The sequence below is a fragment of the Ambystoma mexicanum genome, chromosome 3q (genome assembly GCF_040938575.1).
Source record: "Ambystoma mexicanum isolate Mex_15411 chromosome 3q, UKY_AmexF1_1, whole genome shotgun sequence".
NCBI classification, from domain to species: Eukaryota; Metazoa; Chordata; class Amphibia; order Caudata; family Ambystomatidae; genus Ambystoma; species Ambystoma mexicanum.
The window spans coordinates 252,606,914-252,627,245 of record NC_090926.1 but is presented as its reverse complement, the minus strand read 5'-3'; the positions used below and the strand labels follow the sequence as shown (position 1 = coordinate 252,627,245).

General features: G+C 45.3%; 1 protein-coding gene across 4 annotated transcripts in view; it reads right to left on the bottom strand.

Annotated features, from left to right (window-relative positions):
* The window catches only part of BAZ2A (bromodomain adjacent to zinc finger domain 2A), a 2,136,751-nt gene that overhangs the window by 1,635,341 nt on the left and 481,078 nt on the right, over nt 1–20,332 (bottom strand). For all 4 annotated transcript variants that reach the window (XM_069653682.1, XM_069653683.1, XM_069653685.1 and 1 more), the window contains one exon: nt 4,386–4,446. In XM_069653682.1, the coding sequence (XP_069509783.1) occupies nt 4,386–4,446 (61 nt within the window). The remainder of the gene's footprint in view (nt 1–4,385; nt 4,447–20,332) is intronic.

Genomic DNA, 20,332 nt, shown 5'->3' with positions numbered 1-20,332 from the left:
AAAAAAGGAAAAAAAAAATCATGCATGCAGAATAGGATACAATGACGCGTCCATGAAGATACCTTTAATAATAGTGACACGGACTCTGCCTATGTATCTCCAGAATGTGTTCTCTTCTTATGAATGTATTGGATATTTGTTACTAAACCCCGGGGTGTTTACACCATGCCCTAAATTCCCATCAAAATCCAGGTGCTTAAATCATTGTAATGTATTTGCCAAGTCATACCATTGTCAAAAAGCATAGCAGTTTTGGCAGGGCACCAGATAAGCATTTGGTTTATGATTTCACTGCCCATTTTGGGAAATTGGAAGTGTAAGGATTACTAATACAGTAAAAAACGCAGTTCTCATTCCCAATAGGAGTTTGAAGCAAGTAAAAATATATTGGAATTTTTTTAAAAAGTTACATTTCTTCTTGTGTCCATGAAAGCGAATACATCCATTAAACTAAAGATCATTTTCATCACATAGACCATGTTCACAACAGGCAGCACCAAAGCAGAGGACCTTTATTTGGAAGGAGCTACCCAGCCAGTATAAAAGGTTCAGGCAACCTCATACTGTTCACTCCATATTTGTCACAGAGATGATGGTATATAAAATTGATGCTGATGGCAAGGGCTTTCGTAAAGGTCCAGGGAACTAATATTTGGTGCACTCAGACAGCCTATTGTGTAGTTTGAGGGGTCATTCTACAGAGGTGGATGTTATTCAATCCCAGGTTCAGAGCAAGGAGGTTTTAGCATGTTCCAAGGAGAGCAATGACCTGAATATGGAGGCTAAAAGAGGAGTGGGGGGGCGGGGGAGCTGTGCCAAGAGTGTTGAGAGGTTTCAGTTTATATGATGAATGACCAGATGTAGGACCTTTTTATTTTTTTATTGAATTTATTTATAAAGCACAATACAAAAGCCAGGAGGCATAGGGGTGCTAGAACAGGACAGAACACAAACAAATAGATGCAGTCATTCAAAGACCATTGTACTTGTGGCACAAATTAGGTCAGCAGAAAAGCCTGGTTTTCCATTTCCTTTTACATTACAGAAATGCTGCACAAGCTCGCAAATCAAGAAGAGCATTCCACAGTACCGGGGCTGCATGTGGAAAAGACCCACGAGCAACGCAGGGCAATTTACTACATGGGGTAACCAGCAGGCAAGTGTTAGACCGGAGGGCGCTGCGGGCTGGGAGTCAAGTGAGATGTTTAGCCAAATATTCAGGACCTTGCCCATAGATGCAACGATGAGAGATGCAATGGACCCGAAAAAGAATGCGTTTGCTCACGGGGAGGCAACGTAGGGCTCTGCGAGCAGCAGACACATGGTCTTTTTTAAGGAGACCTTCAACTATGTGCACTGCATTATTCTGGATTATCTGGAGCCGAGAAAGATCCTCGCTGGTGATGCCTAGCAGGAGCCTGGCACAATAGTTGAGTCTTGATCCTATAATGGCACATGCCACCATAGCACAGTTACCTTCAAGAACGGCCGTACTTGTGCGAGCAACTTCAGATGATATGAGGTGCCCGCCACCAGGCTATTCACCCGAGCCCTCATTGCCCGGTTCTGATCCAGGGTAACACTAGGTTTTTACTTTGGGTTGCGCTTTAATCGGACTCCCCTCCCGCTCCCCCCACATAAAATTGCTCATATTCTTGCCCTGGTTTCTTGATTTAGGATCCAGTAACTGACCACCAAGAGTTCCGTTTTGGGGTCGTTTAGTGCTAGCTTATTCGCCAGCATCCACGTTTGGATCAGTCTGTAAGTGCTAGTTAAGGAAGCCGAGTCAATATTGTAATCACCTGACAGTGGCACCAGGCACTGCGTGTCATCAGCAGTTAGCATGAATGATGCCAGCGGCATTCATTTGGTCAAATAAAGGGCCCGTAAAGATGGGACACCTCACAGGAATTCAGAAACTCCTCTGCACAAACGTCTTGGATGAAGATTCTGGCCTTACGCTCAAATAAAAATGAGCGTACCCTTTGTGCCGCCTCCACTGAGAAGCGCTGTGCTACAGTTTATCCACGAGGATGGTGTGATCAAAAAGATCAAACGCTGCAGAGAGATCTAACAAACATCAGCACTGGCTCACTCTGATCAAAGAGGTTTAAAATGTTAGATTTAAGGTTTAAGAGGGTAGACTCTGTACTATTTGCCTGGCAGGAGCCGGATTGTTTATGTCCTAAGATGTGGAATTGACATAAGAACTCTCCACTTTGTTGTTGGGCTATATTATCCAGAATCTTGAGAAGAAAAGGGACATTGGTATTGGCAGAGAGTTCCCAGGCACATTTGCATACAAGGTAGACTTTATCAATGGGGAGATCCAGGCATGTTTGATATTTTCTGGTACCGAACTTTCCCTTAGGGAGGCATTTATACATTTTGTGATCCCGGGACCAAATGCGGACCCCACTCCTTGATGATCAGGGCAGGATAAATATCTCCCTTGAAGTTGGTAGATTTTAGCTGCCTAAGAATATTTGCAAGATGCTCCTCGCTAATCGGTAAAAACTCAAACTTGGGGTGTTCCACACCAGTGCCACAATGTAAGGCAATCAGATGGTCTCCCTGTTCGTGCTTCGTTTTAATAGAAATGTCCTTTTCGGATATTGAGCAATTTATTACACATGGTGTCTTGGATGGTCTGACACCACTTAACATCCTTCTTGACCTGTGATGAAATAGGTAATGGGTCCTCCAGCTCTCAGAGAATCCTAAACAATTCTATTCTACTCGAGTCTGCCCCCTCAATCCTCATCTTATAGAAGCATTGTTTTGCTGTTAAAATGGCAATTTTATGTTTTTTTAGTTACTGCTGGCTATGTGGTTATGTCTTCATCTGCCTGTATTTTTAGCCATTGCTTCGTGGCTCTCACCTTTGCTGTTTTTAACATTTGAATCTCAGAGCAAACCGATTTTTTGTTAGGTTGGGGATTAAGCAGCCTAGTTTTTATTGGAGCTAGCATATTGACCGCCTTCTCAAGTGTGTTACCAAAAGCCATCTCTAGTTCATCTGAGGCATTGAGATTGTTAAGATTTTCAGTCATGAGAGAGAGAAAAGGTGACATTGCCGTGGGGGGGATAGCTTGCGCAGATTTCTATACGACGTCCATATCTTTGAAGGCTTGATGATTTTGTGCTGTGCAGGTAGGGACAAATTGCATTCCAAAAGGAAATGGTCGGACCAAGGACAGGAGCTCTTAAGGCTATTTATAGACCTGTTCAGTGTCCGAACCCAGTCCGGTATTCTTCCTTTCATGTGGGTTGATGAGTTCACACGTTGAGTAAAACCCCAGTCCCCCATAATCAACTTCACAAGTTTAGCCTGCAAGTCTGCCTCATCATTAAAACCCAGGTTGAAATCACCCATTAGGAGGACCCTTGAATTAAGCTTTAGGTTAGGTGAGATCAGATCCCCCAGATTGAGCAGAAAGTCTGGCATATTCTGTGGAGCTCTGTAGAGGACAAAGATGTTCTCTTTGGTTCACCTTGCCATTGACTGTTGACCCTGAGACGAACCAAAAAAGTTGGTAGCATAGTAATGGACTCTCAAGCAGAGGAAGGGAGTACTCGGCTAGGACAACTAGGAGGCTACTCAACCATGCTCTTTTTGTGGTGGTATGTTAAGTTACTAAAATGTTTTTGTTAAGTACTGCAGGTCACCTTGCACCCAGCTCAAAGTGCCTTTCCACAGGAGAAACTGTCAAAGTTGAAGACTGCGTTTCATGATGGTTTCATCTGCAGAGTAGCACGAGCGGTGTATCATTGGAATGGATGATGCACTCCTTACAAAAGGAACAAACACAATTTAGCAATGAATAGAAATAAGTGTTGGATTGGATGGATGGTTGGTTGGGGGATGATATGAACAATGAAAGATGTGGAAGACTTCAAAGTGACCTCCAAGTTGTCTGGCAGAGTAAGTGGAATGACGATATAGTATACATAAAAGACGGGAGGCAAGGCTCGCAGAGACAAGGACTACTGCAAGGTTTTATGTCAGAAATGAGAAATGCTAATTTTTGAAACTCCAAGAAAAATAAGACGTTGTTGGACATATTTTTCAGTTTTTACTTTATGGAAGATTCTACCCCCATATTCCCTTTTGCCTCTGTTCCTCTGCCTTTTCCCTTTGTCTTTCCTCAAACTTTGCTTTCCATAGCAACCAAAAATGTCAATTTGACCTGCATGGAAAGCCATCAAAATGAGGTAAAATAATGGATTTCTCACTTTTGAATTCATGACTGCAAGCAATCCGCACACATTCAACTGGAAGCATGGGACAAGTGATAATAACAGGACAATATTTGACAAAAGCATGTACAAAAGGGATTCTCCACAACGTTCTACTAATGAAAGGTAGAAACTCACACACCTACCCATGCTTAAGGGGAATGCTGATATCTTCTGCTGTGGCAGTACGCCTCCGCTGAATGTCACCTGGTGAAAAAACACATATTTGAGAAACATTTCTTGGGCTTGGGAAGAGGAGGCTGCAGTTCCCATAGAGACACGAAACTAACATTTGGAGACCATTCCGATTAATTTCCATGCAACTCTGACTCGAAACCCAATATTGAAAAACCCTAAAAGTAAACCACTGCCCCACCAATTCACCGTTAAGTTTGGCACATGGGGCTAAAGAAATAATGTTGTTTGAAGGAAAGTGTTGTGATGGACATTTAACTGTACTTGCTTATGACACATATATGAGGAGGGAAGAAAAAAAAAAACAGATCTCGACATAACAAGGCAGACTAATAAAAAGCAAGGGGGAAGTTGTTGCTTCAACGTTACTTTCCAAATGAACGTAAAATCGTGCCACTGAATGAAATCTGCCATGGAAGGAGTATTTACCCTAAAAAGAGTGTGAGGCCAACCTAATGAGAGCACAAGTGACTTCTAATAAGGAAGGGATTGGTGCTTTCTTACTGAGTGTCTGATCTACATCAATTAGACTGCTGGGGTCTTCCTAAGAGACATATCCCAAGTAAGACAGCGCATGTCCCTCAGTAAGATAGCACTGGTCCCTTAACAACATACCACAGGGAATCTATTCAAATGAAAGCTGGACCCTAGAGGAATATTTTGAATTCACTATGTTACATTCAGGAAAATAGACAGCAAAATTTCAATTGATTTCCACACTAATCTTGCTCTAGGAGGAAATAAGATAGACAAAATCTAAAATGTAATGTTCTAATATTGAGTAGCAGAGTGGTGTTTGTGGTTTTACCAAACACGAATCACAGGAAGAGGTACAACACAGTAGACACTATACACCTTCCCTTCACAGAGGCAGAGCCAAAAAGGAAAGTAACTTAAAGACAAAAGAATTTGGAGAAGAAATGAAAAAAAAAAAACACATTGGAATGAGTAAGCACATATCATCAATGACATTTCACAATACCTAGGACATAGGGTCTCATCACGAGTTGGATGGTATCCCCCAAGGTATTACCGCCGGGATACCGCCCACGCTAATAACGTTACCGCCACCCGGTCCGGTGCTATTAGCGCCAGATCAAGGGTTGGCCGGTAATGGGTAAACCCCATTGGACACAATGGGTCATTTTTTCGGTGCTAATTGCGCCTGTAAATGAGTATTTTTTTTGGCGCATTTACCCCCAGCTTTGAGCTGGGGGTAAATGCTGCCAGAGTCATGTTTGGGTGGCCCCTTAAATGCAGCGGTAATAGCTTTACCACCGCATTTAAGGGCTACTGCCCAACTCGTGAGGGCGCTCATAATCTTAAAGCTTGATTGGGACCTTCCCGGCCCGCTTACCCCGAAAGGCTGCCACCCACCGATTCTTGGTTGGTAACGCTGCACCTTGCCATGGTCTGAAGCAGCCATAATCAATTATAAGGCTGCTTCCCCTCATTGTCCATCTGGTCTTCGTGATCATCACTGGCGACAGAAGAATTGGTATAGATCATACCTTCAGAGATTTCCCAATTACTGCATTGTTGTATTTGTTGGTATACACCCGTTACTATCACTTTGGCCTTGCACTTCAGCTCTATATTACTATTCTCACTGATGATGTATTCCAACATCGCTGCATTTGACAAACCATCAATAACTTTCTTGTTCATGAATTTGGACACACCCTTGGCTATAGTGCATCTTTTTTCCACTAACCTAGGCCCCAGGGACCAAATCCACATCATTGGTCGATACACTGTTGCCATCATCTCGCTTATATTTCACCTGTGCTTGGTCTATTCGCTCCCTAACCTAAGGTTTGAGACACTCCTGCTTCCTAAGAGGGCATCCCTGCAACCTGGGCTGAGGCTGGTGTTACAATCCCTTCCTTGCATTAAGCGATACAGCAGGAATCTGAGTAGACCTCACTCCACATTTGGTTCTTGAGGCCTAGTTTGATATCTATGTGGTTTCTTAACACTCAATCTGCTTTCCCTATGATAACTTATTTAAATCTCAACTAATCAGTTTGACTCCAGGTGGTCATTGGAACTAAAGTTGCATTTTAACGCATTCATCTTGGCAAATTCTGTCCCTCCACACTTCTAAATTGGGGGCTATTCTCACACACAATCTCAATACGGTTCTATGAACTCAGATTATCTATTTCACTGTTTTATTAAAAAATACAATAATGCTGATCTTTCCCTATTCTATGAGGCGTCTCAACCTAACAAAACTAGCTGAGGTGTTAGTCAGTGAATGTCTTAAATAGTCCACCATCCCAAACAAACCCTTTCCGGACCCTACCACTGATTTGATATGGTTGGTTATTTAGAACGCGCTTAATACCCAGAGGTTTCTAAGCGCAGACACGGGGATCAAACCTGTGTTGCTCCGTGCCGTCTTGCTTCCAAGGCGAGCACCTTGCCCCCAAGCGATCCTCCCGAGCAAACTAGCTTGACAAATGAGGACCAGGAGATCATCTCCCTTCGTTTCGGTTTCCCACCAACTTGTATTCAATATTTGATCTTTAAATAGTCTCTGGTGACTGTTTTTATCAATTCGTATAGTTCCTTCGAAACTTTATTAGGCTGTTCCTTCGCCCCTTTGTTTTCTCTACAAAGAGTTGTTCCTTTCTCTTCCGAGGGAAAAGCTATCCAATAAATCTGTCTTCCTTCTTTACTATTTATTTTAATTTTACTCAGTTCATAATCTTTGGTTTCCTAGCTGGTCTTTGTCCATGGACATATATACTATTCCAACCTTTTTTTTTTTTTAAACAATTTTTATTGGTTTTTTACAACAAACAATGAATCACAGACACACTTAGCAGTATATGTTATAACACATTTCCTATTAATCGCTAAAAAGAAAAGAAAAAAAGGAATAAGGAAAAAACACTCCATCTTCCCCTCCCCCCTCAACAACATGAGCCTATTCCATTTCGCGGTCTGCCATATCCTCTAGGGGTGTATCCTCCTCCGTGTCTCGGGAAGTATCATTTTATCCTATTCCAACCTTATTGTCAAGCTTCTCTTTTATGACTTTGCTTTCTTCTTGTATTGGGCTCTCTTTGCATTGATTGATATGAGTTTAATCACTCATAACAGTTCTCATTCACTCCTCTTTGTAACAATGTTATAATATCTTTCTCTTGACTATGATAGGTATGAGCATTCCAATAATGATTCTCCGTCCCCCTCCAGAGTCTCCCGTTTTCCCCATTACCTGAGGTTCTTAATTACGTCACCTGGTTTCTTAGACGTTCGGGGTCGGTTCTCGCTCATTCTTTCCAGCTTGGTCACTCGTGTCTTTTCGGTGTCTTTTCTTGGTATGTGGCTGTTTGATATTTCATGTACTGGCTTGTTCCGTGGTTGCCAGTGTGGAGTGATGGCGTTGTATCTGGGACCCTAGGTGCACCACAAAACATCTGTGGTCACGACACCACTCCCAGTCTTTCTTTCTCCCCCTCTAGTCTAGGACACAATGCGTCCAGTTCCATTTCTCTCCATCTACTCGCTACAGGTTGCAGTGCGTGCGTCTTTCCCTCTCTCCTCCTCGCAAGTTGCATGTCTCGCCTCTCTCTCCCGAGCCAGTGTTCGAGCCTTTTTGTAATTATGGGGTTTTCGCCTAGCTTCTCTAGGCGCCTCCCCTTTCAGGACTCACTTAGCCAACAGGCTTCCCCAGTGCAACTTCTTGACCCTCTCGCTCAGTCTTGAGTGGATTCTGTGTTCCTCCGGATGTCATTTCTTTGTCCCAGTTGAATGGGAATTTATATTTAAAAGGAAGATTTACCATTTGCTGTTCTCTTCATGTATATTTTCACAGGAAGGGTTTGAAGAGGTTATTTTACAATGTTCTCTAGGGAGTGCCTCACAGGAACGGGAGTCCTTGTCCCCAAAAGGAGAGTCTCTACCGGTGAGGTGCCGCTTGCCTCTAGCCCTTAGGGGGGGTATTGCAGAGCAGGCTCACCTCCCTAGCCTCCCAGGGGGCAGCTCCCTGTGGGAAGAATTCTTACGATTTGTCACAGTACCTTCCCTCATGAAACCTTGCTCGAGAAATTGCAATCACATCACCTGTGGTTTGTGTCTCAAGCTTTCTTTCTGATCACAAAACATTATCACAATTATGAACTGGGTCTTGGCCCCACCCCAGTGTACATATGGGCCCAGGATGTTGATTCCCAACCCCATCCTGTGCCTATTTTTGTAGTTTGGTGATTTTTGTCAGATTTTTTACAGGTTCAACATTCTCTCACTACGCGTTCCTCCATGATATCAATTCTCAGTCACCATTATCTCTTTGTCCCTGTGATCCCAGGATGACTCATGAGCCTTCTGGAACAACCTTTCCTTAAGGGAAATGGGCATTACCAACTTGTAACCTCAGCCACACCCTTTCCTCCACTGACAACTGGTCTTTAACTTCCCAGTAAGGAGACTGATTGCTGCCAATGTGTGTTCAGGCCAACCCTTCTGGGTCCACTTAACCTTTTCCAGAATAGGATCTATCTGCATTCTGTGATTGTTCTTTAGTTACTACAGCATACAGATATTGAGTGAGTAGAAGTCCCTACTTTTGGTACTATTACTACATCATCCTTTATTGGGACTGCAGGACCAAGAGATGGGCGTGACAGGAAATCTTCTACCTTATTGTGCGTCAACAGTACATACTTGACACAGACATCGCAATCTTAAAGTCTCGGGTTTAGTTATGCAATCTTAGGTGTTGCTCTAGACATGCTCTTGACGGTGAGAACTTTAATTAGGGGGTTGTGGTCTGTGCAAATGTCCAGATGTACCTCCTACAATTCTCCACTCCCTGCAAACGCAGTAACAGTGCACAATCTATGATTGAACATCTAGATTCTGTCTCAGCTACCCACTTCAAGGTATCGTAAATGTCTCTTCCTTTGCAGTCGAATATCTGACGGTACGGCACCTACGCTCTTCATGCTAGTGTTAACGGTTGGGAAGGAAGTTTTCTCAATGTAATACCCTCAGGTTTGGCGCTTTACAGAACCCCTCCTTAATTGTTCTCGTCAATTTACATCAGCTATCCCATGTAAATTCTGCATTCTTTTGACGCAATGTACAGATCAGTTGACTTATTTCCCCAAATTTGTTTATGAACTTACTGTAGAACACAGCTATTCAGAGAAAGGCTTGTACTTCTTTTATCGGATAGTCTGGATACTTCCCTTCTGGCCCTTATAGGTTGTTCCCTGGATCTCTATCCCACTGAAGGTAGAACAGTGTTCAGAATTTGCATTTACTGTCTCCTATTGTTAAACCTCATTCAGATTACTTAGTAGACCAAGTAGTCTGATCATGCCCTTTTTGGCCGTTCCTGTAAACCAGGATTTCACCCTGGTACAAAAGGGTTTGGTGGACGCTTTATAGGGCATGGCACATTGAAAAACTGATGGCGTTGATGCTAACCCAAAGGGCAGACTGCGGTACAGGCCAAATGGTGTGATGAATAAAGCCAATGATCTACTTTCTTCTGTGAGTGGTATCAGATGGTAAGCAGCCGATCAGTATAGTGTGAAGAGATTGACACTGTGAACACAATTCAACATTTCAGCTCTAACGGGCATGGGGTACATATCCACCATGATGCTGCTGTTCAAGTTCCCTAGGTCCAACAAACCCTGATCTTGCAGTTTTTCTGCGTGACTTCTAAAGGGCTTACCCATTCAGACAACTCAATGGGCTCGATGATGCTATCCTGTACCAGTTGCTCTAGATCCTTTTCCACTTCTGTTCTCACAGTAAAGGGGATGTTCCTCACCTTGAGGACGACTAGGGTTGCGCAAGGTTCAGTAATATTATGTGAGCGTATCCCATTCTTCCATTAAAGACTGCTAGAAACAAGTCCTACGCCGTGCGTTGAAACCCGATGAATAAAACTGGTTCGTCCATGTTGCGGTCTAAGCATATACCGAATGCTGCCTGGTTCCTACACCCAATGACTGACTCCTTTTCTTGCCACAAATATTTGCTACTGCCATTCTGGCTCTGAACTCAATCAAGGCTTGGAATGTTCCCAACTTCAAATCCTCCAGGATCTCATATCCAATTTCCAAAGCTTCTCAGCCACTCCCTGCCCCTTCCCCCCCAATCCAGAATGCCCTTCCACCTCCATTTGGAGATGATATAGTATGAGGAGCAACTGTGTACCATTATCTTGATTGAAATCCATTTGGCTTGCATTATACAACTTTGGAATTTAACTCTGGGGCAATCGCTCGTTTAACTTGTGATGCCAAAACATATTCCTCATCCGAGCCTTCACAGTCTTGGACGTGTGGCACTTTCTTTTCTCAATGGCAAACGGCTGCAAAATGCCCCTCTAGCCCACAATTGGAACACTTGATTGACTGCAAGGTAAGTGAGAGTTAGCAAAATTCATTTGCTGACCACAATGGAAGCAATGGCACATCTCCACATTGTTGTGCGCCCCTTGCCCCTCTTTTGTCCTTTCTATTTTACAAGAATGATTTGCGTCGCTTCACAGGCATTAAGGATGTCTGGGTTCTTACTGACTGCCATTTGATTCCTTCCTCTAATGGTTTAACATAACAAGGAGTGCTCCACTTTTTTGCCTATTGTCATGGTTTCTTCAAGTATGGAATTTCCACGCATCCAGAGTTGACCTGTATAGTAGTTATTGATGTATAATTATCTGGTCCCCGATTAGTTAATCCGTTACCGTAGCTCTACTGAAGGTGCTTGAGATTGCGAAAGTATGCAATTCAGAGCCATACTTTGTTTCTTTTGTTTCTATGCTCATGTATAATATGATATCTGTTGATGGCAATAGAATCTTTCCCCAGGTAATAACTATCCAGCTGCTTCAGTGACATCTCAGAAGCATTTATGTCACCTCCTCCTTGTTCCACAGTGAGTGGTGGATTCTCATGAAATTTCCTTGGTCTTACTGCATGAAGCAGCGATTTCTTTTTGTCCGCAGTTAAATCATACTCAACGGCATTCAAATAGGTACACCAGTATTCTTTCCATTTTACCCTTGCAATAGCTGGCTCTCCAGGTGTGAACAGGAAAGACTATGGGGGCTGTACTGTCAGTGTCATTTATTTATTGTCCTCAACAAACATACACTTTTGGATATGGTCTCTAGTTTTATGTATTAATGCGTGTCGATTATGCAGACACAATGCACAGTTCGCACTTTCTCAAATTGATAATCCATTTAGCTGGGTGACGTAGGCATGTCCTCCCACGTTGAGAGGTGTCTTGTCTGTGCAGGACAATCCCACTACGCAGAGGCGTGCTAGCGGGTCCAGTGAAGCGGACTGGTTTTGCAGTTCAAACAGCAACTATTGGACGAGCAGAGACAAGCTCACCTCTTGAACATCTTTGGCACGTTTTGTTCGCATAAAATCGGCCATGATGTTTGTTCATGGCCCAACTGCGGTTCCAGAGCATGGAGTTTAGGCTCCTCGTGGCAAATGTAGAATTACAGAAAATGAATCACAGGAAGAGGAGGTAAGTGAGGAGATGTTTATTCCTTCAGAGAGGGACCCCACTCAAGTCTATTTCCATCCACCCTGCCAACTATTGTCCTCGGGCTGCGGGCCCCTCCATTCAGGATTCATGGATCACAAACTTTCTACAGATACAAATAAGTAGATCCCAGAGTGCAAGAACCACGTTAAGCTCGACCTGCAGTAAACAGTCATTGTCTGTCAAGACCAACAGTTTTCAATTATTGCTTGCTAACCCTCTTGCTTAAGTCTGCAATTGATTCTTTTTGTGAGCCTCCATCTCTTCAGAAGGCATGTTTACCCCTGCTAGCGTGGCTTGTTCTTCCTCTTTTTTTAAAAAACATTTGTTTATTCAAGTTTTCAAGATGCTTATAAACCACAGTACAGTATTGACAGTTACTGAGAGCGCCATAGAATCGACGAGGATCATACCCCACAGAACTCCAACCCATAGCCCCTTCCCTACATTTATCATCAAGTTTCCTCCCCCCACACCATTTCTAATTCCCCCTCCTGCACCTCCTCCCCCCAAACCCCACATTTTGACACCTCCAACTCACCAGTCTTCCCGTTCAGGGGGGATTCAAATCCTTGGAGGATGCAACTCATTTAACATGTTACTCCAATCCACATCCACCCCATCCTCTGAATTGGAGTCCCTGGATCTCTGCAAAACATCTATCTCTGCCATTCCCCACCACCGGATATCCTCCATCCAGGGCGTCAAGGATGGACCCTGGGGGTCTCTTCCAAGCAATACCTTTTCACCAGTACCAGCATAATTTGGGCCAAGCAGCGCCTGGTCCTGTGCCTCTCCCCCCGGGATCAGACCCCGTAGACATACACTCGGAACACATTCAAAACTGGAATGCAATAGCCCGTTCACCTTGGTAACCACTGTCTGCCAATTTTGTGTAACCACAGCACACTCCCATAACATGTGCCAGATCCCTACGGGTTGCACCCACTTCCTGGACACTCCTGGCTCAGGGTGTTGTTCATCGCATGTAGTTTGACAGGGGTGACAGACTCTGTGCACGACACTGAACTGAATAAGTTGGAACCTTGCATTCCTAGAAGCCTTTCGGATTTGTTCCCACACTCATGGCCATTCCCCCTCTGAAATTTGGGAACCCATATCCCTTTCCCACTTGCCCTTAACCACAAAATCCTGCTGGGGAAATTCTCCTTGTTTCACCTGATAGATTCGGGAGACCCTAGCCATCCCACCCTCCTGTGAGTAGTACCTGCATCAGCGGGCTCACCGGAGGCTCTTGTGGTATATCTTAACATACGGCTGCCAGAAGTCCAGCCACCGTCCCCTACTTTAAGAAATCCCCCCCCTCGACACCCCATACTGAACACACCACTGCTCAAAGGTCATACATTTTCCTGCTTCAAGCAGATGCCCCCAGTGTTAGACATCCCCAGTGTCCCAGGTCAGATAGCCCTATCCGCCTCATCGCCGACCGAAGTACCCCATGGCAAGTCTGCACTGTACAACACTTTCACCAGAGGCTTCCCTTGCAGTTTTTTCCAAGTCAACCGCACCACCTGAAACACATTAGTGGCCCCCTCACTGTGCACCATAACAGATCAAGTCCCCGCTGATTATCCGAGAGCACGCCAGCAGTCCCGTCAACAGCTCCCCCTTCATGCCCATCAATAGCAATACCGCCTGTAGTTGTGCTGCCATAAGGTAGCGCTCATAGTCTGGAAGATTAAGACCCCCCCCCTCCACGCACTGGCACCTTAGGGTCGCCAGCGAGACCCTCCTCCTCCCAGTGTTGCACAGCAATTCCCCAACCTTTTCGCCCAACATTTTGAAAAGCACTTTTAGTGCTATAAGCGACATTAGCAAAGTAAGAGGAGCCTTGGGAGTATGCCCATTTTACATAGGGCCACGCTCCCATTCCAAAACTGGACCGATTCTCAAATCCCTGATAGCGCCCTTCCCGCATTATACACAAACATGTCCTGAATATCATGGAATATCTGAATGCCTAAATACCTGAAAGATTCCCCTTCCCATGGTATCCCCCAGTACGGGAGGGTTGCTCGATCATGGCCGGGAAGACCCCCAATGGGAACAACAAGATTTCTCCTCATTATTGCAAAACACAGACAGTGTCTGAAAATTACCCAATATCTCTAGCAATATTGACATTGTCCAGCGGATCCCCCACATACATCAACAAGTCTGCATATAAAGAGACACTATGCCTCACCCCCCCACTAATATCCCTGCCTCCCCCATCTCCTTCCCGAAGTACCGCACTAGTGACTCCAATGCCAACGAGAACAACATCGGCGATACCAGGCATCCCTGTCTCGTCCCTCTACCCAACGTCTACTGCTGCGAAACCCAATCATTATTTGGCACTTTCGCCATTGGTTTATTGCATTATAGCCATAACCACATGCACCATAAACAACAATTTCCACTTTAGCGAGTCAAAGGCCTTAATCGCTTCAAAAGGATGCAAGTGCCATTTCCCACCTTCAAATTTTTAACCTGTCCATGATGTGATGCAGGCGGCACAAGTTCTTTGACGTGTTTCAACCCCCTATAAATCTGCACTAGTCTGGGTGAACCAGCACCAGAGCCACTGTGGACAATCGAGTAGCTAAAACCTTCCCAGAATTTTCACGGCCACATTCAGTAACAAAATGGGGCGATGAGATGCACACTCCAGGGCGTCTTTCTGGTCCTCCAACAGAACTGCTATTACCGCCTCCCACATTGAGGCTGGGCGAATCTCAGACTCGAAGGCCACATAATACACCTTCTTAAGCTAGGGAACCCGGAGGTCTGTGTACTTGCAGTAAAACTACCATCAGGCCATCGCTCCCAGGGGTCTTACTCTTCTGCATGGTCTGAAGAGCACTGCATCTGTCAGATTGCTCAATGGGCCCCTCCAACGCTTCCCGAAGGTCCCCATCCAAGACTGGGAGCGGAATCAAATCCAGCAGGCCATCCGCGTCTGTCTCTTGAGTATGTGCTCTCACTGGTATACGATTAGTAGAAAATCTGGAAGGCCTCATTGATGTCCACCTGGGTTCCCACCAGCTCCTCCCCCATCCTCCCCGCCCCCCTGATATTTTCCTGGCCTGCATGATCGTGTGACAGGGTTGTTCCCTGCGAATCAACGCCCAGCCCCATTTCCTTCCCCGTGAATCCACACATCCTGCCGGCTCCTACCAAATGTCTGTTCCAGAGCCCTCCCCACCTACTCCCCCCTCCCACAAGGTCCCCACTTCTGCAACTGATCCCTCGTAAACACTAAAAAAAAAAACACTCAATCTCCTCCCGTAGAGTTCCCCAAATGAACATCCTCCAATGCCATAGCCATACTGGTGACCGTTGTCTTAAACCCTGCAGTTGTGTCACTAAAGGCAAGTGATCTGAGAGAACGTCCACTAAATACTCTGTTGCTAAAGGAGTGGAAGTGCTTTCCCCCCCACAAATATATAAACCAGTCCGAAGTGTGAACCATGGACGGCCGAGAAGAAGTAATAACCCTGTGCCTGCCCATGCGACTGTTAGGCAGAAACCTGTGCAGTTCCCTTAGGGACCACTGCAAAAGATTTAGGACTACAGGTGGTTGGCAGTAAACCCAATTGGTAGCAGTCTGTATCACCCAGATTTACCTGGTAGCTGTGGCTGAGCAGTCAGACTTCTCTCAAGATGAGTTAGGCAGTATATAGAGTATACACAATGGGTACAGGGATACAGTAGCACAAGCAAACACTGACCAGAGCTTTGGTGTAAAAGTATATAATTATTTAAAGACACTTGTAAATTACACTAGCACACAAAGAGGTAAGTAAATTCAACACACATTCACTATTATATATATATACAACCCTAATTACTTATTAGACAAGTCTTAGTGAGAAACACCACTTATTTTTCAGACAGAAGTGAGCGCTTAACATAAGATGGCACTCTAATAAGTTATAGAAAAAGGGAGGGAAAAGGCAAAGTTATGAAAGCACACAATTTCAATAATTTTCAAAGAACCATAGTGAGGCAGGTTAGGCAAAGTCTACTGGAGAGCAAGGAAGTTCAAATGCCAGGCCCACTCAGAGAGAGCAAGCAAAATGTGTCCAGGATCACACAGTGGGGTTATGCCCAAAGAGTCTTTGTAGATAGTTCATAAAAGATTGAGATCAAGTCAGGAAAAGTTAGTTAACGGGCCCCAGGCCAACCCAGGTTAGAAAGTCGAGGATTTACTGTCACCCCGAACGATCTGTCGCAAGGGAAGCCAGACGGGACACAGTACCTGAAGATGGGAAGAATGCTCCAGCGGGGGCAGTTGTTCCTGGCAGCGGGTGCAAGTCAGTGTTTCGTCCAGAGGAAGAGGAGGTCTCAACGTGGAGGAAAGCTGAAGGTCGTTGCGCTGCCAGGGAAGAAACCAGCCGCTGAGTTTCCCGGTTACAAGGTACCACCCTTTTCTTCGCGGTAGTGGTAAACCGTGGTATTCCAGTTGCCGGGGTGCTTGGCACGGGCAAGGCAGCCATGAGATGGTCCAGCAAGGCGAAAAGACGGGCAAACTGGTTATCCCCACCAGTCAAAGGAAGAAGACTCTCCGGGCTGGAGATCTCCTCTGTTGTCGGGAAAAGTGGTGAGACGGTTCAGCAGGGCTCCACCGGTGGTGTCGTCGTTGCAGGTCAGCTCGGCTTCTCCCTCCTCAGATTCTTTAGATCCTGTGGCGACTTCTGAAGTTCCAGTCCCCAAAGCCCTGCTTTTATGCAGAAAACCCCCATTCATTCAGCCGAGCTGTCACTCAAACATGCTAAGTGGTGAGCCGGGCGGCTCACCACTTGGGACAATCACACAAGACTGCGACTTGAGTTACCGAGGCAACTCAGTCCAGGGTGCCTAAACCCCCTCCCACAGCCCCTGTGGTACCCAGACAGAGTGGCAAAGCCTGCCAAAAAGTGGAACAAAGGGCTCGACTTGGGTTGGAGTCACAGAAGCGAACACAAACGCCATTTGGGAACCAAGTTTCGGCAAAAAATACGAACCGGTGAATTTATATTAATTTAATAAACCGGCGGTATGTTCGAGGCTATTTTAAAAAGTGGTAGCCTCGAACAATGGGAAAATCCCATAGGAATGTATTCGCAGTCAAATATAAAAAGTAGTATCCACTGCCACCAGCCAAAACTCGGTCGAGGGGACTGGACCGTGCCCCCTCGAACAACAGACCCCGGGGCAATCGAATTGCCCCGACCAGTACGTCCACAATAGGATGGTTTGTACTGGTTCTGTTCACAATTTGAGACTAGTAAAGCCAATGGTGACTTTACATGCCCTGGGAGACAGTCAGTCCCAGGGTATGGAGTCTATGTTTGGGGGTTGCTACGACACCCCTGGGTTACGGCACGGAGGGTGCTGTGTAACTGATATACCAAAAACACATGAAGCCCTATGGGGTAAAGGACCCCATAGCCCATAAAACACACACAAAGTCAAAGGAACACCTCAAATCATGTCTAAGTGGGAGGAAAAGAGTCTCACTCTTAGCAGGAGAAAAAAATAAACCCCAAAAATCCAGCTAAGCTGCTGGGGGACTCACTAGATTTGGGAAATTATCCTTTACAGAGAATTCTCCCTAACAGCGACTCGCCACAGCTCCACCAAGTCCAGGTCCCTAACTGTCCTGCGCAGTGCCCCTGCCACCTGCTGTTTCAACTGCCCGACCTTCCTGTACTATCCGAATCCTGATTCAGAAGACAGCTGAAATCCCCTCCCCATATAAACAGTCCCTCCCTATAGCCCCCCCACCAAGTTCAGTACTGAAGAAAAAAAATGTTTTGTCTTTAACATTTTCTGCATAGGAATTGACCATGCAGAGATCCCTCCCCTCTAGAGTACCAAGGAGCACCACCGTCCTCCCAAATCCATTGTTCACACATTTCTCTACCAGAATAGGAACCCCAGGAGCTACCCAAATTAGTCCCCACTCCCTAGCAGATGACCAGTATGCTGTCCCCTCTACAGTCCTTCCCCATCGGCTCCTAAGAGAATCCAAATCCTTCCACACCATATGGGTATCCTGAAGCATGGTCAGTTGAATCCCATGTCATTTCAGGAACCCTCTAACCCGTAGGCACTTAAGCCACTTACCCAAGCCCTGGACGTTCCATGTCCCAATCTTCAAATGCTCACCCCTTTGAGGGGTCAGCACTGCGAGGCGGACCACTTTTTGATGATTGTTCAAAACATGCCATTTTATTAAAGTATACATTATACTAAATGCCTCACTATCCCTACTCTTATGAGAATTTCCCTGCCTAAAAAACTAAAGGGAAATTCTCTAACACAGGATGACTGGACCTCACACTAAACATCAAATACACAAAGAAATATATGATATGAGAATTAATTTATAACACGCCTGTACACAAGTGTTTCCGATGAAAATTCAAATAAACAATTATATTCACAGTTGCTTGATAACCTTTTAGTAACTGCCTTCCCCAAGATTCAAGGTGAATTCAGCTCCAATATTCAACAAAAAAACCAAGGAAATCCACATCGGTAGCAAAGTCTCAAGACAGTTTCAATGTCAAAATAAGTTCCAACAACAACAAAGCTCTTCTTTGTGAAATAATGACTTTCCACTTCCTCAAAGTAGCATCGATATTATTTCCAGCCATGATGCTTTGCCACCACTTCCAGTTATCCAAGAAGACTTGACACAGTTCAAAAGAAACAACTTCTATAAATGCTAGTGAAACAAGTTTTGGTTAACAGTTATTATATCTCCACAAGATTAAGATTCACAATAGGTATATTTATCAGGGTGGCTTGACAGTGCTGCTGCTTCTACTCCAACAGCTTCACTTCTACTCGAGTTTACCATGAGGACATTCTCCTTTGCCTCATCGTGTTCCACTTCATTTGTACCACTGAAGTCTTGAATCTACTGACAACCAGATATATACCACCACAGCTGACTCAAGACAGGCTCTGACAAGATTCACTTTACGGTACTGCAACAACAACAACAATTCTTCCTCAATCCATCTCTTCAAACGGCAGCTATCTCTGCCAAGTGTTAACCAAAACAAATACCCTGAAGTCTTGAGGTTTACAAAGTTTAAGGATTTAACAATGGCTTTTTGCAGCCTTTGCTTTTCGCGCAAATGAAAGAAGTTACAGATCACAACTGAGTGCTCCTTTTCCATTGTCCCATTGTTAAGGATTCAACGAACAACTTCAGCTAGCTCCTGCGTATATGCGAGTGAATATTAAGCTGGATAATGTTGCCACAAGGAATCAGAATGCCAGGATTGACTCACCGGCTTCTGTTTTCCTCTCTCCACGTGTTGCACAACTTCTACTGCTTGTGGCTTCACTTGGGACCCACACCCTTCCTCGCAGAAAGAGTCTCCGGTGAAAGCAGGTGAAATCTGCTGCATCAATTCTATCGGCACCCTCCGGTTCTCCCACTTCTGTCTGGATTGCCAACGCTGTGCCTTCTTCCTTCTGCCTCTGCTACTACTGCACACACTCCAGTCACAGTTCCAGTTCCTTTCTACTGCCTGCACCTGAGGGCCTTTTATGCCTCCCAGGTCCCGGCAGGTGTGGGCTGTTAAGCTTAGTTGCCCGACTAGTTTAACTCTTCAGTCCTCTTCCTCATCCCAAGATTTATGAGATTATAGGACTTGTCTTCAACAACAAAGTTAGATTTTCTAACTTCTGCTGTTTGACAAAAAGCCATCAAATGTTTGGGATTACGGGGATCATTTAATAGGGGGGATTCCCAGTCTTCCGGCCCCCATTGTGATCCTCTCGCAGTACACCACCCCCAGGGTCGGGATCAGGAAGCATCTGCCTTTCATTGGCCTCATGAGAAGGGTCTCGGGCCAGGTTTCTGAGAGGAATCACTACCAATTCATCACCCCCCCCCCAATTCAGTGAGCGTAAAGGACCCAGCTCCACAAATCTCCTCCACCCTCAGTCCCCATTCAATGCCATCCCCTAGAAACCGTTGTAATCTGTACTGTCATTGTAACACCACACCTTGTCCAATTATATGAACATAACCTCCCAACTGCCAAACTCTGCTAACAATTGCCAACCAGGCACCCCCCCTCATCTCCCCTCAGCCCGCCCCATCCAACCCCTCCCTCAACTTTGCCCAAAACAAACCACAACCTACTCCCCTCCGCATGCCTCCCCCCCTCCGCATGCCTCCACCCTCCACCTGCCCCCCCCAACCCTCTCCCCTTCCTCCCTCAATTCTCTTGACCAACCGGTCACTTTCCCCACTGCCCACCCCACCACACGGCCCACCCATCCAGTGGATGAGTGACTGTAAATTCGGGGGTTCTCTCCCCTCCTTGCCCCAGTCATGCCCATCATAATA